Raw genomic sequence first — 27331 nt, 5'->3', positions numbered from 1 at the left:
CATCGAGTCCCAGCCTTAATTCCCCACCGCCGTGGTTCCCCAGCTCCTGGCGCTGAGTGCCACGTTCAGTCGCTTCTTAAAAACCTCCAGGGATGAATGGAGAAGCCACCCCCTTCCTGGGCAGCCCATTCCAACGCCTCAGCAGCCTCTTTGGAAAGAATTCCTTCCTAATATCCAACCTAAATATCCCCTGGCAGAGCTTAACCCATCTCTTTGGCTGGGTTTGAAGGGACCTCGGAGATCATCAAGTCCAACCCTTGATCCACTCCCCCCGTGGTTCCCAGCCCATGGCACTCAGTGCCACATCCAGGCTCTTTGGAAAGAGCTCCAGACACGGAGAATCCACTACTTCCCTGGGCAGCCCATTCCAATGCCTGATCACCCTCTCCAGAAAGAAATTCTGTCTAATCTCCAACCTAAACCTCCCCTGGCACAACTTGAGACCCTGCCCTCTTGTCTTGCTGAGAGCTGCCTGGGAAAAGAGCCCAACCCCCCCCTGGCTCCAACCTCCTTTCAGGGAGTTGGAGAGAGTGATGAGGTCTCCCCTGAGCCTCCTCTTCTCCAGCCTCAACACCCCCAGCTCCCTCAGCCCTTCCTCACAGGAATTCTGCTGGATCCCTTCACAGCCTCCTTGCTCTTCTCTGGACCTGCTCCAGCACCTCAATCTCCTTCCTGAGGGGCTGAGGGGCCCAGAACTGGACACAGGACTCAAGCTGTGGCCTCACCAGGGCTGAGCACAGGGGCAGAATCCCTTCCTTGGACCTGCTGGCCACGCTCTTCCTCAGCCAGGCCAGGATGCCATTGGCCTTCTTGGCCACCTGGGCACACTGCTGGCTCATGGTCACCTTCCTGGCAACCCAAACTCCCTTTCTGCCCCTCTGTGCCCAGCCTGGAGCTCCCCATGGGGTTGTTGTGGCCAAAGCACAGGACCCAGCACTTGGATTGTTGAACTCATCCCATTGGGATCAGCCCAACTCTCCAGGTCCCTCTGCTGCTGTCCCTGGGGTTTGTGTCCTTCCACATGGGATTTGGGGCTTCCCAGCCCTTTTTCCTCTCCCCCTTCTCAGTGCCATCCTGGTTTTCCTCCACCCAAATTCTGCCTTGTTCCCTCAGCCCCTGGGTGGGGAAGCTCCATGGCAGTGGCTCTCAAAAAAACCAAAACAACCCAAACCAACCAACCAAACGAACAAAAAAACCCCAAAAAACCAAAACAAAGGCCTTTCTGCTTCCTTATTGTAACAGTTTTGCAGGTATTGAAGCAATTAAGCAACTGCAATTAAGCAGCTGCAATCTCACTTAAACAAGTAGCAGATTGGGCCTGACTTCAGTGACTTCTTGGTTGCTCAAACTGAGTAACATGCAGCAAACTGAGCATGGGTAGCAGATATTAAAATAGCTTTTAGGCTAACACACTGCTAAAAAAAAACCTAAATTGAAAGACTATGCAATCTGTCTTCCTTGCAGGAAGCTATCAATATAAATAATTATAATTCATTACTGTGTTGTCCTCTGCTGTCAGCTCTTGGAACTCAAACGTTCTGGTTTTCCCTTTCAGTGTGGGGAGCAGCAGAAGGGGGAGTTTCCTCATCTAGAGGCAGAGAAACAACTGGAACATTTGCATTGGAATATGCAATTAGGTAGGGAAAAAAGCAATAGTATTTACCTTTATGTTAGCAAGATTCTATAGATTCTATTCAGATGTTATTGCATGTTAGCTCTTAAAACGTTATTTCCCCCTTTTTTCTTTTTATACTCCTAGTTAATGAAATAAATATAAAAATCTCACCGCCAGCCCAAGAAACCTGGACCAGGAAATTCCCCAAAGCATGAAAAAATTTAATCCTTTTTTTTTTTTCCTAGCAGGATTCTCTGGGCAGTAACTTGAAGGTGCCACTAGATGTCCTGTCAGCATCAGGCCATGCACACAGCTACACCCCAAAGCCTCTGAGAAACCGATGTAAACACGAACATGAGGTCGTTTGTTCTGAAAAGATAACTCTGATCCAGGTATTTTATGGGAATTAATCTATTTGTTGTTGTAATTATTGTCATTGCTGCACACCTGGAAAACCCTGGAGACTTTATGCAGCCACAGCTGCAGCCCAAGCTTTCCTGCCTTACTCCACTACTCTCAGGCACATTTTGAGTAATTTAGTGGTAAAATAACACCAGTAATTCTGGGAACAGGTTCAGCTGAAGAGCTTCTCTTAGTCTGAAGGTCCCTCCTAATAGTAATCAGGGATTTTTATGCCACAGACTGAAAACTGCCCAAAGATCTCTCTTTTTTTTTTCCCCCCCCTTTAACTCTCCACCCACTATTAGGATGTTGCAGTAAGTTCCATATTTCCCAAGACTAAATGGTCTTAAAAACAGAATTTTTAACCTTTACTTTCTGTGTTTATGCATCTTTCTGATAATTTATTTGGCAAGAGATGCCTATAATTAACTTCACATTCCTATCAATATCAAAGTGGCTGTTGTCTGTAATGATTATGCTACAACTGCAGCTCTCCTGGGTACACTGATACCTTTTCCTGCAGCATCCAGACAAGATTTGCCTTGCTCTGGATGTGCTCTTTCTACCACATAATTCTCAGTTGTGGTTAAACATATTTAACCAGGGGATCTTTTTTTTCCTTTACTCCTTGTACTTTCACAGACACCTAAATATCTAATGAGAACTTTTCACAGATTTTTTAATGTTGGTTTGGGCAGCTGTGGGGTTGGGGTGGAAGCAGAAGCATCAGGAAAATCTTGGCACAGGGATAACCCACCTTTTTGCAGGGATGGAAGCAGACAGAGTGCCAGTTTATTAACCTGTTCCAGGAGCTGAGGATTAGGCATGGGGTGGAGGAGCAAAATCAGTCAGGTGGGATCCAGGTTCTGCCTCAGGGTCTGCCCCAGGCACAGCTGTGCCTAAACCAGGGACCCCTCAAGCATCACTCAGAGGCTGAGCCCTCAGGACAAACCTGAAATGGGGCTCCATGAGCTGAGGGTGAGGTCCAGGAGCACAGGTGAGGCTCGTAAAAGGCTATTATGGTTTATCAGGTCTTAAGCAAGCCTTAATTAGGCCCCTCTGGGCCTGATGTGGCATTTAAAGAGAACCAAGGTCCCCTGCTGTGTGTCTGAACGACCTGTGTTGTAACAGCAGAGAGGAAACAGCTGTGATGATGATGGCCTTAGGGAAAGGTGTGTCCTCTTCCTTTCCTGGAGCTGTTTCAGTCCCAGGGTATGAGAGGTTCCAAGCAACATCCACCTTCCTTCTCTTGGATGTGGATGATGGGGGTAGAATTATAAAACTCCAAGGGAAGCAGCTGTGAGGGTGATAACTCCAGGGGGGAAAGGTGGGTCCTCTTCCTCTTGTATCCTGGAAGCTAGAAATACTCCTGTGTGTTCTGAAAGTTGTGATTTTTCTTGCTTTGCATAAGTAAACAAACCCAGAGAGAAATATTTAGATTGAACTGTAGTTTAAGGATTTGTTTTCTTTTCTTTAAACATCTTCTGAATCGTTCAGCAGCTCACTTGGCAGGTTCCAAGAGGGTCTGGGGTTTCCTAAATAAAGTCCTGGCCTTCTAAAAAAGGAATTACTTCTCCGTGGGCTCTGGGATTGCTCTGAATCTTAACAGGAGAGGTGAACAGAGAAATTACAGGAATGAGCTGATTTTTAGATAACAGATCTACAGGATTTGTTCCTGGTGCAGCTGAAGGAAAACTCCCAGTGTCTTCTGGATTGGGGGGTGGGAGAATTGGATAATGAAGCAATAGATCACATAATTTCTCAGTGTCATTCCTCCTGAGCCTTCCAGCATTTACTTCAACATAAAGGCTTCTTAACGCTCCCATCATTGTTAATTATATAAGTAATTAGGGACCAGCCAAGCCCCAGGCTCTGCTGTTTTGGGTTCTGTACAACTGGAAGTAATGCCTTCAGTGGCAGTCCCTGTCTTGGAGAGCTTCAAAGTAAATAACAAAGGCTGTCAACGATAGGAAGAAGTTCTCCTTCAGAAATAACAAAAAATAGTTGCATTTCTTGTTTGTCTTCAACCTCTCTCCGCACAAACATTATTTATTTATTTATATTTTTTTGTCGGTTTGGGTGTGATTGATTCTAATGTGCCATCATAACACAAAACTTGTATTTCTGGCCTTTATCTCTCTCTAACTGGTTAAGCACTTTTATCTTTCAGTGCAGACAGGTTTCCCTGCCCATGCTGGTGTAACAGGTTTGCCTTGTTCCCCTCCCAGCTCTTTGTGCTCAAGGAAATTCCACAGCAAATTTATTTCAGATGATACTACTGCTTTCTCTTTGGCCCCCCTACATTCTTTTCACCCAACTATTCAGGGACTAAGCTCTCAAAATGTTGTGATGCAACTGCTTTTTTCTTTTTTTTTTTTTACAATGTGTTCTGGGTGGATGTGACTCGAAGGGGGGGGGTTGGTGCCCCTTCCCAAAAAGTCTGTGGAACCACAAACCTTTGGAAAGGCTGTGGTTCTGCTTTAGGCAACGTGGTTATTTAAATAGGTTGGCAGCAGGAGGAAGAAAAGCACCCTGTGAAAATGAGTTGGACAGCTTCAATCTTGGCTGTTGGGAAGTCAGTCCTTAAAAGCAGCAACTTCCAAGGAGGAACAAAAGCCATGCCTGGGTTCTGCCTCCCTTCCAGAGCAGCTGTGTGAGGGAGCAGCATTCAAATCACTGGAAATGGGATCAAAATGAAGGTGATTCAGTTATTAACACCTGTCTTCATTGTTGTTCTGAATGCTGGAACCACTTAATAAGTTATTCTTTTCTTCTCCTTTCTCATGTAGGGTAATAAAGAAGTGCATTAATCCAAGTGCTTGTAGCAGCTGGTCAATCTCCTAACATCAAAAGGATCCCCACCCTCTATAAGCAAATCCCTTTTTCCACAGGTGAATAAATGTGCTTCCATTTTTCTAATCCCCAGTGTTAATTTTTTCATGGAGAGGTGCAATAAATACATCATCATCATCATCCTGAAGCTCTTTCTGCATTTGCTGTAGCTTAACAACAGATGTGTAAAATCAGGTGGAAGTAATACAGCCAAAGCAAACGCTGTTACAGAGGAAGATGAGCACAAAATAAACCTTATTTCTCCTTATTTTTCTTTTTTTTTTTTCTCTCCTCATTTTTCTTTCTCCTTATTTCTCCACTGAGGAAATGGGTCATTTTCTGCAAAGCCTGCACGACTGCCACAATAACCCACATTTATGCAAGAGGCAAATCAATCATTTGGTTATTTTGCTGCTCGCTCCTTGCGGGTGGTGCTGACAGATGGTGGGACTTCATTTTCCCAGATTTGGGTTATTTTGCGGGCTCGGGGATAGATTCGGCTGTCGGAATGGGAAGAAGTCAGCCCTTCCAGTCAGTTTTAAGGGTAATTCATCCCCTTCTCTAGGAGCGTTTTCCCCCCTTCCGAATGATCAAACCTGGAGCATTTTCATAGAATTGGCTGGGCTGGAAGGGACCTCAGAGATCATCGAGTCCAACCCTTGAACCACCGTTGCAGTTGCTAGACCATGGCACTGAGTGCCACATCCAGTCTCTTTTTAAATAGCTCCAGGGACGGAGATATTTAAAAGATGATTTAAAAGCAAAAAAAATAAAAATAAAAAGGGGAAGCGGCACCTGAGGGCGGGCTGAGCCCCAGGGCTGCCGTGCAGCACCCACCTCCCCCAGCCGGCTGCTCCCGCCAAGCCGCTTTTACCTCAGAAAAACCTTCCCAACCCCTTCCCTTAAACCCGGTTCCGTTCGGTCCGCAAGCCCTGTCCGGGAACCGCGCCTGCGCGGTGCCAACCTCCCCCCTCACGGCGATCCGCGCCTGCGCAGTGCTGCGGAGCTGTCAACCGCCCCCCCCTCACACACCCTCCCGTCCCGTCCCCTCCCCGCTCCGCCACCGCCTCCCCGCGCGGCGCCGTTCGGGCCATTTTGCGGCGCGATGAGGCGGGAGCGGCGGTGAGCAGCACCCGCACCCTGCCCGCCCCGCTCCTCCCTCACCTCCCGCCGCGGCTCGTCCCTCCGCAGCGCGGCGGAGCCAGAAATACCCCCGTAACCCGGAGACATCCCCCTCAACGTCCCCCCCCCCCCCCCCCTCTTCTCTCCGCCCGCCCCTCGGCGGAGCCATGAGCTGGGGCACGGAGCTGTGGGTGAGTGCGGGAAGGGATGGGGAGGGTGCGGGAAGGGGTGAAGGGGGTGGCGGGGTGGCCGTTGCGGGGGTTGCCGCCGAGCGCCGTGCCCGCCCCGGCTCATAACGGTCCCGGCAGAGGGGCTGGGGCGGTGCGGGGGGCTCCGGCCGGGGAGCTCCAGGGGATGGATGGATGGAGGGGTGGGGTAATCCCTCCTCTCCCCTAAGTTTTCCGTGCACCCCTCCCCGTAGGGAAATGAAAGCGGGGGGTTGTTGGGTTTTATTTAATTTAATTTTTTTTTTTTTTTTTTTTTTTGCGGTAAAATAAAGAAACACGCGGTAGCAGCCGCGGCTCGGGAGGTTTTCCAGCAAAAGCTTGGGGTGGGATTTGTGTGTGTGGCTTCTGCGAGAGGCTCCGAGGTGGATTTAGATACGTGGGGGTCCGGTTTCAGGAGAGGGAGCTGCGGGGGAGAAAAAAAAAAAAAAAAAAAAGCCAAGATGATAAAATTTCCTTTCGCTTCTCCTCGAGTGGGGAGTGGGTGGGTGGGGGGTTTTCTCTCCACTCTCGTTTCGAAGGACGGAGGTTTTCACGCGAGGAGTTTTCTGATGCGTGTCAATACGGAGGCTTTAATGAGGGCGAGGTTTTCGGTGCAGAAAGCTCCTTAATTGGGTGTTTTGTTTTTTTTGGTTTTTTTTTTTTTTTGGAAGTGAACCCGGCAAGTGGGAAGTGTAAACGCGTTGGGTTTGCGTTGCTGGAAAACACTTGAAGTGTTTAAAAGGGCTTGAAAAGAGGGGGAGAGCGATTTTTTTAAAAGGGTCCCTCGGTGAGCTGAGGAAATCGGGGTAGGCAGATAAAAGAATTGTTGCGAGGCAGGAGGGAGATAGATGTTCAGTCACAAAGAGGACACGGTGCAGCCATGTTTGGCAGCCTGATGGAGGAGCAGGGAGCAAAACCTGGGACTGAGGGCTTGGAGGGGACAGGAGACCCCGGGAGCCGTTTGGGTTCATTTGGCTGCGGGACACTGGGATTGTTTGAGCAAAACTCGGGAGGAGGGGGAAGAGGGAAACGGGAAGAGTGTTCTGAATGGGGAAGTCAAGAAGGAGGGGCAGGGGGTCGGCTGGGTTGCAAAGCACTGCAGGGTTTCCCTCCTGGAGTCAGCATCTCTCGGTGGTTGGGAACTCAAGTGAAGAAGGAGGCGTAGCGAAGCTTTTTAAAACCCCTCTGGATAGAAATGGTTATTTTAGAGGTGTTAATTGCTGTCCTTTCTGGCTGCTTTGCTGGCCTGGTCAGGCAGCCAGGGAGAAAGGAGTGTTTTGCTGTGACATTGAAGTCATGTTGGAGCTGGAGCTGGGTAGAGCTGGGGAGTAAATTAGGGAGCAAATGCTTGCTGAGAGGTTACTGGGGGATGTTTGTATATTGCAGAGCCAGAAAGGTGATCCAGGCTGATGAATTATTGTATTGATGCCATATTGATTCATCACTACATCAAGAGCTCTGCTGCATGGGAGTGTTTACGGGAAAGCCTGCAGTTGCTTTTTTTTTTCCTGCACCTTGGGATGCTCTGGGGGGAAATGAAATGGTTTGAGTGGAAGTGAAGTGAGACAAGACAACAATATGGAGACAGCAAAATACATTCTGAGTTCTCAAGATGGGCTTGGTTATTTTTGTGGGTTTTAAAAGTGTGTGAGTGATACTGAGATGTTTCTGCAGAAGAACAGCAAGCAGTGCTAGATGAGTACTTAAAAATAGTTGTTTCTGGTTTATGTAGCCTTTCCAGGTGTGATTGCAGCCAGATATTTGTCTTCTGTAACAGTTGCAAGCTGCTTTACTATGTTTTTCAAAATACAACTAGTTGGTGGAATTACTGTATCCAGCAGCACTGAAATGTTATTTTTCATCTCTTGATGCTACTTTGAGAAATGTAGCAGGCTGAAGGGTTGGTTTGGACAAACAAATTAAATCTAGATACCAAATTGGCAGGAGCTGCCTTACTGTAGATTAAGCAGAGGTTTGAAAACATATCAATTTCCAGTAGTCTGGTTATTTAGGTCAGAACACTGATTTATCTTTCCATGTTCTTCCTGTCACTGGGAAAGGAAACCACACAGAACCTGGACGTAATAGGTGCTATCTCCCTTTGTTGCTCATGGCATATTAAAAAAAAATAATTAAATTTCCACTTAACTTAGAACTTAATATTAAGTTGGGGAGTGGGTCTTGTAAGCAAGGAAAGGCTTTTACAACAGACTGGGGTGTGCTTTGATTTAATGGACTGAAAAGTTTAGAGGCAGTAGCAAGTGTTTTTAACAGTAGTTTGAAATTGAGAGATTTGCTAGAAAGATGAGTGCTGTTTGCTCAGGCTTGACTGGCACCCAGTATCTCTGATGTGCTAATCTGCCAGACTGGTTCTGTGCCCCTGATTCATCCCTTTAAATGTAGCAAAGGAAAAGTAAACCAGAGCTTGCTCTTGAATGGAGAATGTCAATGTGCATGGCTTTATGTAGAATTTCTGTTCCTTCCTGGAAAAAAATAAAATAAAATAAAAAAATGCTGGTTGCAGAAAGCCTCACACTTCAGAAGCAATAAAATCCCTTATTATTGTTATGTATTGAGTTATGTATTGTTATGTATTGAGTGCATCCTATTGCAGAGTTCCTATTGCAGATCCTATTGCAAATCCTTTTGCAGAGTTCCTCTTGGTGTTGCACTTGAATTTGGGCTTCTGAGTTACATCTTCAGGTTGCCCCTGTGAGTCTAAATGGACCCATAACCAGAATTATCAGACCCACTGATGCAGCATTTACATTGAAGAGTAGCATTAAGGATTAACAGGGTAACATAGATGCCTATTTCAGGTCTTCATTTTTGATATTAATGCTTTCAAAATACTTAACTAGTGAAAGTTGTAATTAAAAGTTACATATGTGGTGTACAGACCCAACTTGTGCCTTCAGTCAGCTACACGTTGGGGCAATAGGATGTGAAATCATGCTTGGGTTTCTTTTATCCCTTTTTCTCTCTTGGAAAAGAGCATGGTAGGAATTGGGAGGAATAAAATGGTAGGAATTACACTGAGCTAAAGGAACCTCAGCACTTTGGTCCTTATCTTCTGAGTGGAAAAAGCTGTGGCTGTGTGGTTGCTCTAGTGAAGGGAATGAAGAGGTTTTGGTCAAGTATTTTGGGGGAGCTGTATGAGAATTTGTGGTTAAGTGGCCCAAGAAGAGCTCATCCTTCAGAATGCTGTCAGGCAGCAGGAAAGGGATTTAATGTGGGAAATTTTTGCTACAGATATTTCAGAGATGCAGAAGCTGTGGGTTTGGTGTTGAGGTTTGTTTTTTTTTCCCCATGTTAAGTGTAAAGTTTAAAAAAAGACTGAGGGAGTTGATTTAATCCAGTTTTTTCTTGACCTTTGTTGAATCCTGGGTGTCTGCTCACAGCTGTCCCTGTCCTTTCATCCTCTGAGAAGGTGAATATTGGGTAGTGGCAAAGGATTTAATTTGCTGGCCTTACACAAGGGGCTCTGTTGCCAACTCTTCAGATGTGACTGATACTTTGGGGACTGTGCCTTTTATTTTTAGTGTTCCAGTAAACTTTAGGGTGAAAAAACACATTTTGTGAGTATGGTTAACTTTGCCATTCGTTCCACTTCACACCTCTGAATTGCCATTAAACTTCTTGGAGTTTAGAATATTGTTGTTTAAGGAAATATAATTTATTAATTCACAGTATTAAGTGGGATTTTTGGAGACTGTGTTCTCAACTCCCTCGTTATCAGATGATGAAAGAGAGGTGCAGGTGAAAAAAAACCTGAAGGCCTCACTTGCTCTCTGTAACTGAGAAATTATTCAGGCTTTCCACACCTGTGTCTGTATTTCCTCAGCAGAATTTGTCTTTAAGCAGCTGTAAATTTGCATTTCTCAAACGTGCTTGGATGCAGCATTGTTCTTCAGATGGTCTAAACTGGATGGCTGTTGTGTAGGGTGCTCTGGGTGTCATCCCACCCATCCCCTGCCCGCCCTCCCACCAATTCTTTGGGTGTGGGTGTTAAGTGGTCCTCTCCAGGCTGCAAAAAAAAGGAGGTGGTTTCTGATGGGAGAAGGACACAGCTGAGAAGTATCCAGTCCTGCAGACTCAATCACAAGTTGAAAGTTTCCATTAGATGAGAAAATGGCCCCAGCCTTCAAGAAGTGGGGGGATGAATTGTTTGCAGCTTAGGAAATCATCTTTTGTAGTGATGGCAAAAGATCTTCTGAGAAGTGTGGTTTATTATTGAATTATTTTTATTATTATTGTTATTTAAATTGGCTGTGAGTTGGTGCAACTTATTTGGCATCATTTAGACAGCTCCTAGAGGCAGAGCCATGCATCCCTGGGCCTTTTTTCTTTGTATTTGGTTTTTTCTTTGTATTTTGGTTTCTGTTTGAAAACTTTTGTCTGTCTCAAAGAGGCCAGAATTTCACCCACAAAAATATACTCCTGGAGTAAGGTACCTTAGAAACAAACAGAGTGAGAGGTCGAGGGGAAAAAAGCTGAGCTCAGGAAGAAATGCATCCTGTGGATAACTTTGGCTTTACTCAGGCCTCAGTAAAAGCTGCATACGAGTGCTGGAGATGGGCACTTGAAAGCAAAACAAGCTGAGTTATTTGGAGAGTTTGGAGGTAGTAAAATTGTCTGACCCTGATATCTCCTTATTTCACAGGATATTACTCCCTGGTTTAAGTGGTCAACCTGCAATTCCCCAGTGAGAAGTTGTTCATAGGAGCTGAACCCTTGCCCAGGATCTCAGTGCTGGGCTGCACCCCTTGGTGTTTGCCCAGTTCAGGAAGGATGTGTGCTTTAAAATCTGTGCTAGTAGAGTCCTTCTCATTAGCTTAAAAGTAGTTTTTAAGGTGTAAGGTGTGTTCTGTGGGAGCTCCCCCACTGCTGGGGTTATGTGAGGTCCCTGTGTAGTAAACCCTTGGTAGTTGGAGGCACAAGGAGTAGAGAACTTCCCTTCTGGTGACTTTATTATATGAATGTGTGAGTAATTTCATTTACAATTCTGCTTTGCTTTGAGAAAGAGGATTTCTGTAATACTGCCACCAGCCTATTCTTATGTTTCCTACCTATTCATTAAAGATTGGGGGATTTGTGGTCTTTTGGTGTGAGTCAAGACTGCAGAATTTTCTTTTTTTTTTTTTTTTTTTTTTTTTTTTCCTTTCAGGCACAGACTTCCCACTTGTATTGTGGCTGTTCAAGATCCCCTGCTTTCTTGAACCAGATGGCAAAGCAGTCAAACATGAGAGGATGTGTTTTGGTTTTTTTTTTCTGGACTCTTTGCAGCTCATTAATGTTACTCATGTTGTGAAACATTCTTTTAAAGCAGAATTTCAAAAGCCATACTCCACATGAAGAGGAGGAGCCATGGCTGCCCTGGAACATAATAATATACTTTACATTATTGCCTTTGTTGATTGCTGGAAAGGGAACCTGCTAATGAATTTTTGGAGATTCACTTTCATCCTGTTTGAAATAGTCCTTCTCAGATGGCTCCTTCTCTGAATCAAACCCAGCTGTCAAAATCCAATGGTCTGAGTTTCCTTAGTGTCACATAAATATTTTAAAATAACTTCCCCCTTCAACATAAAGGGATACCTTTTAGATGAAACTTTTCTTCCTCCTCCCACCCTCAGAAAATTGCTTTTCCAATTAATTTTATTTTGAACAATCACCTGGTTGAATTGGTGAGAGAGAAGACACTGTTGGCTCTTGACATATTGCAGCCTTTGGCCTTTTTTTCAATTATATTGGCTCTAAAATACAAAATGAGGGAAAGTAGGACATGTGATATAGGTTCACATGTCTGTACATCCAGGATGTGATGGTTCTGTTCTTTCTCTTCAAGCAAGTGTGGTAGGGGTGATGTGGATCCCTTTGGAATTTTTACCTGATGACTTTGCCCTCTGTGTTGTCTGGATAACTTCACTAACCCAGTCAATCATGTCTCTTTGGGCTCAGTTTATGAAGAATAGTTTGCTGGGATTATGAAACGTTTCTTTTTGAATCTAAAAATAGAAAAAAAAAACAAACCAAACAAACCAGGTGTGGTTTCTAGATTACTTACAGCCCAAGAATGAAATGTTGATTGCTTGGTGTTCACTGCTGGTCACTGAAGCAGATCTGCATGTTGGAAAGCACGTAGAGAAGCAGCTCTGTTGCAATATTGTCCTTAATTTATCTGAGGAAGAGTCAGCCCAATTGGAAAAAACAACCAAAAGAGCAACAACAATCCCCCAAACACCCTTAGAAACTCAGTAAATCAGTAAAACTTGAAACAGCCTCAGGAATTCATGGAAACTCAGGATAGAAAGAGCTCCCACGTCGTCCAGGTAGTCCTGAATCCTGAGCAAATTCCATCTTGGATTCTCATTCTTTTTGTTGTAGCTGAAATAACAGGTTTCTTGTGTCACCCACTCCTGGTCACTCTTTTTTTCAAGTGCTTCTGCTCAGTACTGAAAATGATTCTGAAGCAAATCCTTGAATTCTGCCCTTTTAGTGGGGCTGCAGGAGTGCTGCTGGTAGCATCTGTGGGGCTGCAGAGGGAGAGGTGATGCTCCTGTGAAGAGCAACCTGTGGAAACTTCTGTCTGTTTCAAAGAGGTCAGAATTTCACCCCCAATTTCACCCTTTGATTCATTATTTGGGAGGAAAATTTGACTTTCATTGCACTGCACCTGTGGGCAAGCAGATAGCGGAATATTATCTGTGTGACAGAGGAAAGATCATTTTGCAGAGGTACTGAGAAGACTGCTTCTTGCCAGCTCTGGAGATTTTAATGGTCAGCTCTGCTTAACTCTGAAAAAAATTGCTTTTTGGGTGCTTTGGACAGTTTTCTGTCTCAGTCTGTGTCCTAGACTGAGCTGGTAAATCTTAGGAAGATTATTTAACACTTTCTGTTGAATTCTGTTTCATGCTACTTTTTTTTTTTTCCCAAGTTGTTATACTCAGAATCTAGGAGGTTTTTTTTTCTTCTGTCCCTGCCTCTTTTTTTCTTTTTTTTCCCATTATTCAGCAGTACCCAGTTGTTCCCAGGCTTGCACCAGGAACACGATGCCTCTTCCATTCTGGAAAGCTGCAGTGCTCCTGTTTCTTGGAGCAAGTTTTTGAAATTTGGCAGACAATAGTTGTAGAACAGGGATATACCTTCTGCTGTTCTTGAGAAAATCAGTCCAAATTAGGCCAACTTGTCAGACTTGAGAAAAAACAGTGCTTTGCAAGTACACAGGGAAGATTTTAGTGCTGAAATCTTCAGAAGTTCTGGTGTGGGCTTGAAGAGGTTTCAGCCTTGGAGGTTTTTTTTTGTGGGAGCTGAGGATGCAGTCACCCACAGAATTATTGAACATTCCTTGGAAGAGCTCAGCCAGGCTTTCCATGTCCTGGAAAAGCCAAGGTGAAGCCAGGCAGCCTCTGTGGCTCTCAGGCTCCTTTGCTGGCAGCGTGGAGGAAGAAGAGGGTCTGGGCTGTGTTGTGGGACATGGATCAGTGCTTTGGGAAAAAGTGCACTGGAGTTGGGAGGGGAGGAGGATGAAAGGCACCCAGGCACCCCATCTGATCCCATTTATGCTGCTTGGAATGAAAGGGGTGGTTGTTGATGGACTGGTCCTTCTCTTGGTGGATTCTCATAAAGGTGAGAGGAGAGGGAAGAGATGCTGGGGTCAGAGAGGGAACTGCCTGGATCAGGAGAGCAGATGTGATGGGGAAGATGCAGAGCCCAATCTGTGGTCCAGTTACAGAAACTTGGAGGTGTGGTGGCTGGGAGTGCCAGGAGTGGTGGGGAGGGTTTGAGGAGAGACAATTTGAATTGGCTGTTTTGGCAGTGAATCCATAGAAGATCAGAGCACTGGGATTAACTAGGTAAGGAAAAGCAGAAAGCTCAGGAGGAGGAGGGGTTTAAATAAAAAAGGCAAAGAAGCAGTGAGAGGGGAGCTGGTTGGATAAGGAGCAAGTGTGGAGAGCAGACTGGAGTCTGGGTAGGACAGGTGGGATTGGGAGTTGCTGGATGTCCAGTGGGATTAGTGCATTAGGAATGACAAGTCAGGAGTTTGATGGGATCAAGAGAAAGTGTGGTGGATGCACAAGGGCAAGAAAGAAGCACAGAGCAAAGCATGAATATTAGGTAATAAATAAACCAGAAAAACAGTGAAGGGACTGAGCAGTCCTCATTTGTAGGCTTAGCTTTGTAGCATTGCTGCTTTTAGGGTTTTTAGGTATTTTGAGGTATTTTTTTTTTTAAATTCCATGGAATATATAAAGAGTTGGCTTGCTGGCTTGAATCTCTCTATGTTGATTTGTGTGATGGTGTTTTCCATCTTTATTTGGTGTGGAAGAATATTTGACCACAGCCCCAAACAAGTCTTTTATCTAGAAGTCTGTGCACTGCTGGTTTTTCTCCCCTCATTCTGTGCAGAAAGCTTTGAGGAACTGTTGAGCAAATGGGTTTCAAATGCATTTAGCTAATATTTTTCACTCTGCATAATGCTTCCTCTTCTCTAGAGATAAATGCTTTAACACATTTATCTTCTGTTTACAAAGGGCAAAAATGATTGGCATGCAGCAGTGAGTGAATGGAAGTGTTTTCTCCAAAGCTAAAGGAGGAAGGGAAAGATTTCTTGCTCTCTTGAGGGCTGTTGATCTGTCAAATGTGGGTCTTGAAGGAGTGGCATTCATTAAGAATGTGGAACTAAGGTTTTGCTGTAGTAAAACAAAAAAAAACTGGCTAGGGCTGAACTGGGAGGGCTGTGATAGAGTGGTAGGTGAAAAAAAAATATTTATATATCCTGTCTCTCTCCCAAGTATAACAGTCTGAGATACTTCTGTGTTGTCACTGGAAAAGCATAAAAATAAAGGGTGAGAGGGAAGGGTTTTATTTTTATGTGCCTTTTATTTCCTCAAAGCTCTCTGGAGCTGTGAAACGTTTGTGTTTCACAGAAGATGCTTTTTTGCCTTATGTTTGTAACTTAACACATAAAAGCTGAAAAACTGTTGCAAAGCTTCAGGTTTTGGGTGTGCAAACCCCCTCTGCAGTGTCTCTGTTTTTCAGGAGCTTCAGAAATGCCCCAGCCATCGAGGCATTCAGCTTATTGGTACTTGCTCTACCTGCAAACCAGAAATTAAAACCCCAAATTATAAGCTGAGCAAACGCTCCAGCCCTATCCTTTAGGTAATGAGAATGTCTAGCACATGACCTGGGTGACTCTGTTCCTATTTAAATCAGTGCCCTGGGGATTTACAGCCTTATTTTTGGCATGGGGAGAGGGGGGGATAGCTAGGTTCTCTTTTTAGAGAGAAAAATACCCTTTCTGTGGCTGCATGCAGCCTTCTGAGATGGCCAGGAAACAAACCTGGAATGGTGGGAGTGTGGATCCCTTCCTGGTAAAGCACAATATGAGGATATATTTTTTTCTGGATAATTGTGGGCAGCTTTTCCTTTCTGCATTGTGGTTTTTGCTCTGCTGCTTCTTGTCTGCATCATCCTTCTGCTTTTATTGGGGATCAGATTATTGATAGCTCCTTTTCCAGTATGACTGACATGGATCACTCTTGAAATGGGAAGCTGGGATTGTGCCAAGAAGACAATTTTATGCAAGAAATGTGTTACTGGGAGGCACCTAATCCAGGAATCTTTGGAGCCTGAGATCTGCACAGTTTTTGAGGCTTGAATAGAAAGCTCAGATGTCATAGTGCCAGCATTTAATGTTTGTGGGAGTGTGTTGAACTCTTCCAGCCCACAAAAGCCTTTGCTGAGCTAAACAAGACAAATAGAAATATTTCACTTGGTTCTTAGCAGCTGAATTGAAGTGGTTCATGGTTAGGTGACAAAGTACTCCCTTCACACAAAGGTCTGGAGACCTTTTCTTCTCTATATGTGTGTTTTCATGCATGTCATGTCTTGGACATGTGTATTGACTTGGATCTGGTCTTGGCATCCTTACCTCTTGTGGTTTGCTGGTGGGTTCATCCCTAGGAACAACAACAAAAAAATAATAGAAGAGATGAACTAGCAAAAAAGTGTCAGAAGAGTGGCAATTCAGAACCCAGTGTATAATTGGGAGGCAAGGATCAAGTGTTTGCTGCTTCATGATGTAGATGGAGGGTTTGGAAGTGTCTGGGAAGCTGAGTTCCCTCTGGGATTGAGGCTTTGATCCAAGCCTCCCAGCAGGGGGGAGTTGGATTCCTTAATCAGAACAGCACCAATCCATCCCAAAGCTTCCTCAAGGTATTAGGGCTAAATTAAACAGTCTGGGCCTGATGTGTAAGCCATAATGCACTTCAAGAGGCTTTCTTGGATAAGGAGAATTTTGAAAATAATCAGCAGATGAATCTCAAACTGAAAGCTAAAAGCCACGGGCACAAATCACTGTTAAAAAGAAGAGTAGAATACATTTTTGTGTCTGTGTGATGAATTGCTTAATACACAGATTCTCTTAGGGAAGAAGAGAAAAAAGGCATGAACTATATTGGTTCTATTCATGGCATTGCATTTAGAGCTTGTTTGTGGATGTGTTCTATAGCTGTCCCCAAAATAACCAGCACAAATATTAAATTAAGCATCTTGAAGGCAGGAAATAAACCATTTGTTAACAGTAGTCACTAATGTTGGATCCTGTGGATGTTGTAGTATGTTCTCATTTTGCAGAAATTTAGAGTTGTTTCCTTGTGTGCATTTCCAGCACCTGTCCTTGTGCATGAATTCCTCAAGGATGGAAATGTCATGGTTGTATCCAGCTTTTCTGGAAATCCTTTCATTAGGTTGAAGGGTGAAATATGACTGAACTTGAGTCTGTATCTTGAGTGCTTGCAAACAAGAATGAGCTTTGTGTTAGTAACCTTGATGGATGTGCTTACTGATCCTTAGGAAAGTTGTTCATACACAGGAGTTCTCAAATTAAAAAAAAATTAAATAGGGAAGTAGAGCATGTGCCATTTCTTCAGTCTTAGTTCTGAGCCACTTCTTCTCTTTCCACCTCAGTCTGCACCACTACCCAGTAATTTTCCTTTTAGAAAATACTTAGGTCCTTCCCATAAGAGAATAAATACATAAAGAAGGCCTCAGGACTTCATAAAAGCTAAAATGATGTCTGAAGATGTACTGGATGTGTCCCCAGTGGAAACTGGCACCTTAAAGACCTCTGACTTCAGGGATGCTCTGTCCAAGTGCTCCATCATAACAAATTTCCATTGTCCTACTGGTTCATGGATCACCAGTTTCTTTTAGCTCTCCATTATATAGGGAGATGGGTTTAAACTTGAGGGGTTTTAAAAATAAGCTCTTTACTTTCCCTTTCTTGGCTGGAAAGAGGAGCAGTTCCCAGTCAACCTTTGGACCAGCTTTTCAAATCTATTTTAAGTGAAAGGTATTGTTATTGTAACAGCTGCAGAGCAGCAAATGACCTTGTCCTTGCTGAGAGAGGGTTTGGTTTTTTTTTGCAGACTGTCAGAGATTCCTTTTTTTTCTGTCTCCCTCTATGTACATGGGTAAGGATGCTTTGGCTTTCCTCTTTCCTCCTCTCCATCAGTCTCATCAGAGGCCAAGCTTGTTTTCTTTCCTTGCTTGGCAGATAAAGCAGCCAGTAGGTTAGAGTCAATATCCTCTTTCATATTTTTTAAAGAATTCCAGTGCTCATCAAGCAAATGGTCTGGCCTTGGCTCATAAAATGGTTGGAATCATGGGATGTCCAGGGAGCTGTGCCCAGGAGCTCCAGTTGCTGTGAGAATCAGAGAATTGGCTGGGTTGGAAGGGACCTCAGAGCTCATCAAGTCCAACCCTTGATCCACTCCCACTGCAGTTCCCAGCCCATGGCACTCAGTGCCACATCCAGGCTCTTTTGAAAGATCTCCAGACACGGAGAATCCACTACTTCCCTGGGCAGCCCATTCCAATGCCTGATCACCCTCTCCAGAAAGAAATTCTTTCTCATCTCCAACCTAAACCTCCCCTGGCACAACTTGAGACCCTGCCCTCTTGTCTTGCTGAGAGTTGCCTGGGAAAAGAGCTCAACCCCCCCCTTGGCTCCAACCTCCTTTCAGGGAGTTGGAGAGAGTGATGAGGTCTCCCCTGAGCCTCCTCTTCTCCAGCCTCAACACCCCCAGCTCCCTCAGCCCTTCCTCATAGGATCTGTGCTGGATCATAGGGTCTGTGCTCGAGAAGATCAGGAGCTCCTGATCCATCCAAGTCAGAGGTTGGATTGGAGGTTCCTGTTTGCTCTGCAGACCAAGACATTTCTTATGTTGTTTGAGTGATCTTTAATCCACCAGCTAAAGCTGCACCAATGTGATGGGTGAAGTAAGGATAGGAGGAAAGAGGAAGGGAAGAGAAGGAAAGCTGGCAGCTACTTGCCATATAAATCTTTTTAGAGTTGATACAGATTGCCAAGGAGCCTGTCAGAAGGAGGAGCTGGATATTGAGGTCAGAGGCTCCAAGTTCACCTGAAGCTTTGGGGATCCTTGGTGCCAGCAGTCCCATGGAATTGCTGCAGCATCACCCTTCAGCTTCTCCCCAGGTTTATGAAGCTCTGAGCTCTCTTTTGCCAGCCCTGCAGCACCCTTTTGTCCCTGACTGCTCAGCATTCCTTGTGATGCTGCTGCTGGATGCTCATGACAGTGACTTGTACATTTTGGAGATGATTTCTGCTCTTATTTAGTGAAATTCCTTTCTGGGTTCACCTTGGAAGACTCCAGGCAGTTCAGTTCACCAAAGAACTGTATTCAAGTTTAACTTAGGAAGATGATACCAATCCTGTATTTTGGATTCACATTAAAAAGAAAATAAAACAAGGAGTGTTTTTTATCTTTGTGTCCCAAGATAACGTTTATTACTGGTCCATAAATGGGATGAGATATGTTAATGGCATATCTGTGTTTTGAAATACTTGCTTTATAGTTTATAAACACTGGGGTTTTTCCTCAGCCAGCACAGCAAAGTACAATGGAATAGGAATGAGGTGACCATTACAAGTCCTTATACTTCTGGGGATTTTCCCTGTAGTGAAATACATTATTTTTACTTACATCTCAGCCTTCTAATTTTAGAGAGAGGATAAACTCATGAGATCCCTTTTTATTTTTCCACTCCTCTCACTTCTAATAGGAAGTCCTTACCTCAAGATTCATCTTGCAGAGCACTTGCACTGGGATAGAATGTTGCTTGGACTGTTTGTCTTTTATTAGAGCATCTGTTAGTTTAGAAAGTGCTTGGATTTTGTACCCTGCTTTAATTAAACCACTTTCTATAAAACACCTTCTTCACCCCTTCCATGTCTGAGTGATTTTAATCAAGTCAGTGCAGGTAAGAGCTGATGCTCTGGGCTTTTTGTTCATGCACCTGTTGTGTCTCTCTTCATTATGGATCTTTAGGGGTATTTTGGGGTTTTTTTTTGAGGTTAATAAGACATTCAGATCATGCTGCACAATTTAATAATGCTGACTCTGCTCCCTGAACATCTGTCACTGCCTTTGCAGCAGTGTCTGCATGGCAGGGGCAGTGTTTGGAAGCCTGGGTCTGCTTCAGGCTTTTTTTTTTTTGTTTGTAAAAAACATTTGTGTGTCTAGTATCCTGCCTTAGAAACTTTCCTATGATATATGCTGATGGCTTACACTTTAATCTTGATCTCTGTTAAATTGTCTCTTTTTTGGTGTTCTGCAGCAGGACCAGTTTTGTCCCTCTGCTGCCCTTCCATTTGCCTTTCTTTGTAGTTTCTTTTTTTTTTAGTCTTTTTTGTATCTCTCCTGCATTCCTGGTATCAGCATGTACTTTAGAATGAGCAACAGAAGTTTCCAAAAATTGTCACTGAAGTGCAGCCTGGTCCTTGCTGGTTTGAATGCTGTATTTAATGAAAAGAGGTGTCCTGCAGATCCCTGATTTTAGGGCTCTAAAGCACTAGAAGGAAGTTTGCTGATAGGAAGTTGGTGTTTTAATGTCATGGCAAGACTGGAAAAATGAAAATAAAAACAAAGTTGTTTTGAGGTGGGAAGTTTTTTGAAGGTTACTTTTGCTTTGTAGGATCCCAGGACAACAACTCTTGCACAAAAAGCTTTGCCTTTAATGCTAAATGCTCTGATATTGCCTAATTCCAGTAATAAAAAGCTAGAAGTTCATCTAGCCCAAATTGTGAGGAGTGTCTCTCTGGGTAATTTCCAGGATGTCAAGCCTTGTACTTAAATGTCTGCTGCTTTAGTCAGGACATTGCTTAAAGCATTTTGTTGCTCCAGAAGTCCCACTTTCCAATTTGCTTTTATTTTATCAACCTGGAGTTCTTGCCATTTGTTGCTGAAGATCCCACCCCTGTTGTCCTTGGCTGGCATTGTGCAATCCAGGCTTTATGGACCCAAATTGTGTAAGAGAAATAAAAGATGCTCAGGATGGGAAGGATGGACATGGAAATCCTCTCTCAGAACTCTCCCATCTCATGTCTGGTCTGGGGAAAAAGGGATTTTTTTTGCACCCACCTTTGTTCTGAAAGTCCTTAGGTGTTGTGGAATTGTACTGAATAGTTCCTGTACTCTGGGGAGAAATTGAAAAAGTAATAGAGAGGTTATCAATTTAGTTGTGTCATGGTACATTGAAAATCATTATAGTGTCCTGATACCTAAAATAGATTCTCTGGACTCAACTGGATGTTCACTGATTGCTATAAAAAAAATCTATATCTGAGAGCCACCTTGCAAAGAATTATTATTCCAATGTTCTAATTAATTCTCTTTGAATAAAGAGTCATGCAATAAAATAAAAATACAGTAACATCAATATTTAATGGCATCTGCTGAAATTCCTCCTGGTCTAGACTTGGGAAGCTGTGTGGGGGTGATAGTCACACATCCTCAATAAAAAAAGGATGGAATGTGTGTGTGTTTTCTTTTCATACAAGGAATTAATTACTTACTCCTTAAGGATGTAATGGTGAGATGCACTACATGGCCTTCCTCCAAAAGAAGGACTTGTAGGAAATGGCTTCATTTTGATGAAGAAAATGACTTTTTTTTTTTTTTTTGGCCATGGCACCTTTGGATGTTTCCAGGGTTCTGGGCTCTGCAGGCAGGACCTGCAGGTGAAGCAAAGCTGCAGAAGTAATCCTGAAAGTGGGATATAGTTTTTCCTCTTGCTTCAGGAAGGAGTGAGCCCAGGTGACTGCCATATTATTCTGGACTTCACTTTGTGTCCTCTTCTGCTGCTGGAACAGTGCAGCTACCAGCTGACCCATATTTCTGGTTCTTTTGTAAGATGCCAGTTTACTCCTGAGTGGGTTGCAAGTGATCTGGCCACATTATCAGCTGCTGCTTTTGTATGGAGAAGTGAATTTGCACAGAATTTGTGGGCACTGTTAGTCCCAAAGAGTGTAGAGTTGAGGAATCCATGACTTTCTGGAAATGAAATGAGCATTTGTTAGATTTCCTCCCACTCTTGTGGGAAAAGAGCAGGATGGCAGAAAAGAGCAGTGCTGTGCTTGCCATCCCCTAATGATCCTTCAGGTTTTATTATTGCTGTGATAGGAAAGCACAAGGAGCACACTTTAATGTGAGCATTCCCTCTTTATTTTTTTTGTGGGATCCTTCTCCTTGTTCTCCCAAGAACGTGAGAGGAGTAGAAATCAGCACCATGCAGCTCTGTAGTGTTAATCACTAAAATGCACCATATGTGCCCTACTCGTAGCCCAGCTCTCTATGATACAGTCTTAATAATGCAATTAATTAAGAAATATTCCTATAAAATATTTCTGTGCTATAAGATGGGCTCAGAACTTGACCAGCAGCTCTCCATTAATTCCCTTACAAAGAGCTGAATAACACTGAGCCATGGTTTGTGTTGCTCCTTTCCTAATAACATCCCCATCTCTCTGGTGGAGTGGTCTTGGGTTTGTTTGTCTCCAAGACAGAATGCTTTTTATTGCTGTCCCAGCCATGGATCCAAAGTCCAGCAAGCAGCTTTCCCCTTGAAAAACTGTAGCACCCTTTCAGAAAATATCTTTGGCACCTCGGATTTTATTTTTTTTTTTCAGCCTGCCAACACATTCAGACCCCAGGACAAGCAGCTTAAGATCTGAATGAGATTGTTCACCAAATGAGCTGGTGCAGCATGGTAATTTGCTAGAATTTCTAAATGCCTGCAGTGTTACAAGAGCCTGCAATGGCACTAAAATACCAGGAGCTTTGTTGGTTCTAAACTCCTTAAAAGGGAGTTTAAAATTCTTGTCTGCTTGCCGTAGCCTTCCCAGCTTTCTAAAGAATCTCAAGATCTGTCTTGGAAAAATGTTGTGTATTCTGGGCTTTGCAATTTGGGAACAATCTTTTCCTGGCTGTATTAATTATCTTGGTGTTTTAGTGTGCTCTGGGTTTTACTGGATTGCTCATTACTATCCGAGGCTCCTGCTTTTATGTGGATGCCAATGGATATATTTATTGCATGTTTGGTATGTGCTTTTACAGTTAGGTAAAGTACCATAAAGTGGTTTTGATGAGATTGTGTGCAATCAGATTTTTCCATGTGGATTTTCTTTCCATCTGAAGTTGGGAAACTAGTATTTAAATGTCAGAGTGGAACTGATAGGACACTGAATAACTTCTCCTTTTCCCACCCCAATCCCCCAACAGGATTTTTTGTCTGACAGTTCTTGGAGGAGAAATATATGAATGGATCTTTAAAACTATAAAAAGTATCAAACTTGAGAAGTCTTTTTAAGGGCTTAGAAGGGATGCTTTTATGAGCCAGCAGTGTGCCCAGGTGGCCAAGAAGGCCAATGGCATCCTGGCCTGTATCAAAAACAGCGTCACCAGCAGGTCCAGGGAGGTGATTCTGCCCCTGTACTCAGCGCTGGTGAGGCCACACCTCGAGTACTGTGTCCAGTTCTGGGCCCCTCAGTTTAAGAAGGATGTAGAGGTCCTGGAACAGGTCCAAAGGAGGGCAACCAGGCTGGTGAAGGGACTCGAGCACAGGCCCTATGAGGAGAGGCTGAGAGAGCTGGGGCTGTTCAGCCTGAAGAAGAGGAGGCTCAGGGGAGACCTCATTGCTGTCTACAACTCCCTGAAAGGAGGCTGTAGCGAGGTGGGAACTGGACTCTTTTCACAGACGACCTTCAACAAGACAAGAGGACACAGTCTTAAGTTGTGCCAGGGGAGGTTTAGGTTAGATATTAGAAAGAATTTCTTCACGGAGAGGGTGATCAGGCTATGGAATGGACTGCCCGGTGAGGTGGTAGATTCTCCGTCCCTGGAGACATTTAAAAAAAGACTGGATGTGGCACTCAGTGCCATGGTCTAGCAACTGCTCCGGTGGGTCAAGGGTTGGACTTGATGATCTCTGAGGTCCCTTCCAACCCGGCTAATTCTATGATTCTATGATTCTATTCAGAAATGGAACCTAAATATTAAACCTGCCTTAATGGGTGAAGCAGAATTTAATTCCCTGCTGCAGCACAACTTCTAAGGTCATGAACTGATTGACTGTTCAGCAGTGATAGGTGAAGAGAAGGCCAGGATTTTAGGAGTGGAATTAGAAAAACAAGCCAAACCCCAAACACTTTGTACTGCCCTTTGTTTCACTGATACTGGGCTTAGGGAAATATGTTGGTCTGGAAGATGGGATGGTTAGAAGAAAATGGTCAGACTGGTGTGACATCTGTATGGCTTTTAATCTTAGCTCCAGTAAAGCCTGTTTTAAATGGGGTTGTGATTTTCCACTTGACTGTCTTTTTAAAATCTAGATTGATGGAAAAAGACTTTCCTGATGTTAATTCCCATTAGGGTGGTGACAGTGCATGCTTATTCAAGCATGGGGAAGGCTTGAAATCTAGCTCATGGTACCATCATCACTCTTCCAGGGTGTATTAGAAATGACTCACGGGTTTATTTGGAACCCAGGGACATGAGATTGTTGCCACAAGAAAACTGAATTACTGCTTTTGCTCAGGTGGACTTGCCTGGCCAGCTTCTGAGCAGAATATCCTTGCTGAGGACAGCAATCCTTCCTCCAAGGATCAAAGGGTGCTGCTGTTCTTGCTTAGGATGCTGAAACATTATTTATTCCTCCTGCTTAGGTTTCCAAGTTGTACTGGTCGAAAAGGAATGTAATTGTTGATTTATTTCCATAAAATGTTCTGACTGCTTGACTCTGAGAGGCCAGAGACTTTGGAGGAAGCCAGGCTGGATTTGTACTGTCAGGAGATGCCCTACTTTCTAGAAACTGTAATTTGAAGTTGCTTTGGTTAGGACACTCAACTTCAGCTCTGTGCAGCAGGACTCAGAGTGTGGCCCCCCTGCAGCATCTTTGTGGGACAGCCAGCAAGCCACACATCCCTGGCTCCCTCTGCTCTCTGGTTTCTCTGGGATCTGGACCCTGTTTGGGATCTGTTCCCTGTGCAGGCAGCACTGAGCACAACGGGGCTGCTGTTAGAGCTGGGGAAGCTTTGCTGCTGCTACAGATTGCTTCAAATCCTCCCTGACCAGGTGTTTGGGCACTTGAATTTGATGGAAGGTGGAGATAATTGTGTTCCAGAGTTCCAGTTTGGGATGTTCCAGGGATGTAATGCCTGTGGGGTGGGAAGCACTGATTTCTTCCCGTTTCGCGAAGCTCAGCGATGCACGGTATCCACAGTCATCTTGGTTTTAGGGACTCAAATTTACTTCTTCAGATGGTTATATTTGAATTTTCTCATGTCCCGTGGAGAATCTGAAATACCCTGGAGTGAGTGGCTGGGATGGATCCATCCCAATCCAGGGAACCTTGTGCTTGGCTGCCTGCGAGCTGCTCCGACTCCGCAAACCTGAAATGTGTGTGGGAGAACTTTCCCTGCTGTATTCCAGCAGCTAATTTAATTGGTGTTTGTTTGGTAATTTGCCTCGGATTAAATTATTCGTTGTCACTACTGAAGAAATGCATTGTGTGCTTTTGGTGGGTCAGCATTTTGCACAGTATTTCCCCTTCTTTGTTCCACCTACTTGGATGAATTCTTTTCTTTTTGCTGCAGTCTTATTACTGAGAACTGAGAGAGATTTCTGTTGGGAGGAGACCCAGAGGAGCTCCAGAGAGGCTTTAAACACTGATTATTTGGTGAAAGGAAACACAATTACTTTTCCTCAGATTGAAACTTTTGATTTAACACAAGTTCACACTGTAATTAACAGGAATTAATCCTCCTGTTACCTGAGGATGCTCTATAGAAATAGAATAGAGCTGAGCTTGTGGAAAAATGAGTGTATATTCCTTCCCTCCAAAGGAAAAACTCAGAGAATCCTTGTTTATTGATAGCAATAAATGCTTTTTTTTGCACAGTTGGATGGTTCTGATCCCTACCAAGACATCATTGGTACAGCTCCCACATTAGTTTTAATTAGATCATAAATTACTTTCTTTAGTGCAGCCTTAAATTCTGGGGCCATACAAGTGATCTTGTGTTTTACAAAGAAAAAGGGAGATGGCAGAGCCTTCAGAGCCTTCTCTGAAGCATTTATCAACCCAAAAGCTGAGAAAGGTGATAGGGAAATATTTGACAGGGTCTTAGCTGAATGTCTGGGTTGCCATTTTCATAGCTGGGTCTTACTGTAATAAAAAAACTGTGTGACAAACCCAAATAGATGGATTTAAGGAATACTTGCAGCTTTTCTTTAGCTCTTTGCTTATTTTATATCTCTGACCTAGTTTAAGAATTAATCTTTTTTTTTTTCCCCAGTGTTGCTTGACTCCAGAGTGGATAATACTGAATTATGAAATGCTCTTTGAACAGAGTTTAAGGACTTTTGAGCTGGCCAGTTTTGTGTTTAAAATTTCAGTTGAATTTATGTGTTTGCAGCCATCTGAAATCTCAGAATTACAGTTTCATTGGGTTTCCTGAACATTTTATCTCCCCTACAAGTCTCCTGGCTGGGGAGTTTAACTTTATCTTTGATCAGAGCAGAAGCAGCAAATCTAATTTCTGGGTTAAAAATGGAATGCAGTGGCAGATACCAATACTTAAGGCAGAGAATAATCTGATTTAGTCCTCAGTGTGAAGTGGCTCTTGAAAAAACTAGGCCTGTGTTTGTAATGTCGTGGTATTTAAGGTATCAAGTGCTTTTTGAGCCTCATCTGCAAGGGAATACTTCAGCCTTTTTCTGCTGTTAGTTCCATGTGATTTGGAAAAGAGGAAGGAGTGAGCAGTTTACAGATTCTCACTTTTCATTTGAGCTTTAGGGAGGAGCTTTGGCCACCCTTAAGTGGGGCTGATTTATTGTTTTTTTGGCCATAGGTGTTGCCCTTGCATTGATGATTCCAGGAGACAGCTTCCAGCTAAATAGAATTACAGGGAATTTTACAGCATTTTCCTTTTCTAAGCATCTTCAGAAAACATCCCAGGAGGACACCGTGCCTGCTGAGTGCTTTGGAACCAGAGGAATATTGAGAATATTCCCATTGAGAATATCAGGGAAAACTGCTAAAACCTTTTGGCAAAAGGGCAACGTTTAGATGGAGCTCAGGGATTATTGGTAAAGTTTAACTGTGTCACTGATGCTTTTTAAAAAAGTGATATAAGAAGATATAAGAAAAAGAAATAATAAGATTAACCTCTAAAAAAACATAAACAAAATAAGAAAAAACCAAAAAGAAATATCACCCAAATGTTACTCCCTGAAAGGACTCATGAAAATGGGATGGAAATTTAGGAGTTAGAGTAGCATCATATTTGAGAAGTTTGGAGAATTAATATATGAATAATATTTGCTATTATTATTATTATTATTATTATTATTATTATTATTATTATTATTATTATTATTATTATATTAATGATATTTGAGAATTAATGTCAAAATTGTGCACTTTGAGGCTACATGGAAGAGCTTGGATATTCAATGTGATGTGGCCAGCATGACACTGATGTATGAAGAAGCTGAACCAAAAGGTTGTTTCCCCAAAATAATGTTACTGCAGTCTTAAAAAAATCAATTTTTTGGCTCAGGTTCTACCATTGTAACTCAGTACTGGTTGGGATAAGAGGATGGAATTGCTTTTTCTGTCTTTGTGTGTGTGTCTTCTTTGAAATGGATCAGCAAGCTTGGTTGTTTTTCTGTTGTAGTTATCCAAGCAAGAAGCAGGAACAGTCTTTTGGTTCATTTTTAATAATTAGTACACAGCTGCCCAAAGGGGAAACTGTGTGGGCAAGAGATCTGGTGGATCTTTGTTTTAA

The 27331-nt window shown here is 43.5% G+C and overlaps 1 protein-coding gene across 14 annotated transcripts in view; it reads left to right on the top strand.

Moving 5' to 3' along the window:
- The first annotated feature begins 5901 nt into the window (after nt 1–5901).
- FNBP1 (formin binding protein 1) overlaps nt 5902–27331 on the top strand; it is a 96481-nt gene continuing 75051 nt past the window's right edge. For all 14 annotated transcript variants that reach the window (XM_030461372.1, XM_030461368.1, XM_030461366.1 and 11 more), the window contains exon 1: nt 5902–6162. In XM_030461372.1, coding sequence (XP_030317232.1) covers nt 6139–6162 — 24 coding nt within the window. In that variant the 5' untranslated portion in view covers nt 5902–6138. The remainder of the gene's footprint in view (nt 6163–27331) is intronic.

This window comes from Calypte anna, chromosome 17 (assembly GCF_003957555.1).
Source record: "Calypte anna isolate BGI_N300 chromosome 17, bCalAnn1_v1.p, whole genome shotgun sequence".
NCBI lineage: Eukaryota > Metazoa > Chordata > Aves > Apodiformes > Trochilidae > Calypte > Calypte anna.
This window is presented reverse-complemented; position numbering and strand designations above follow the sequence as displayed.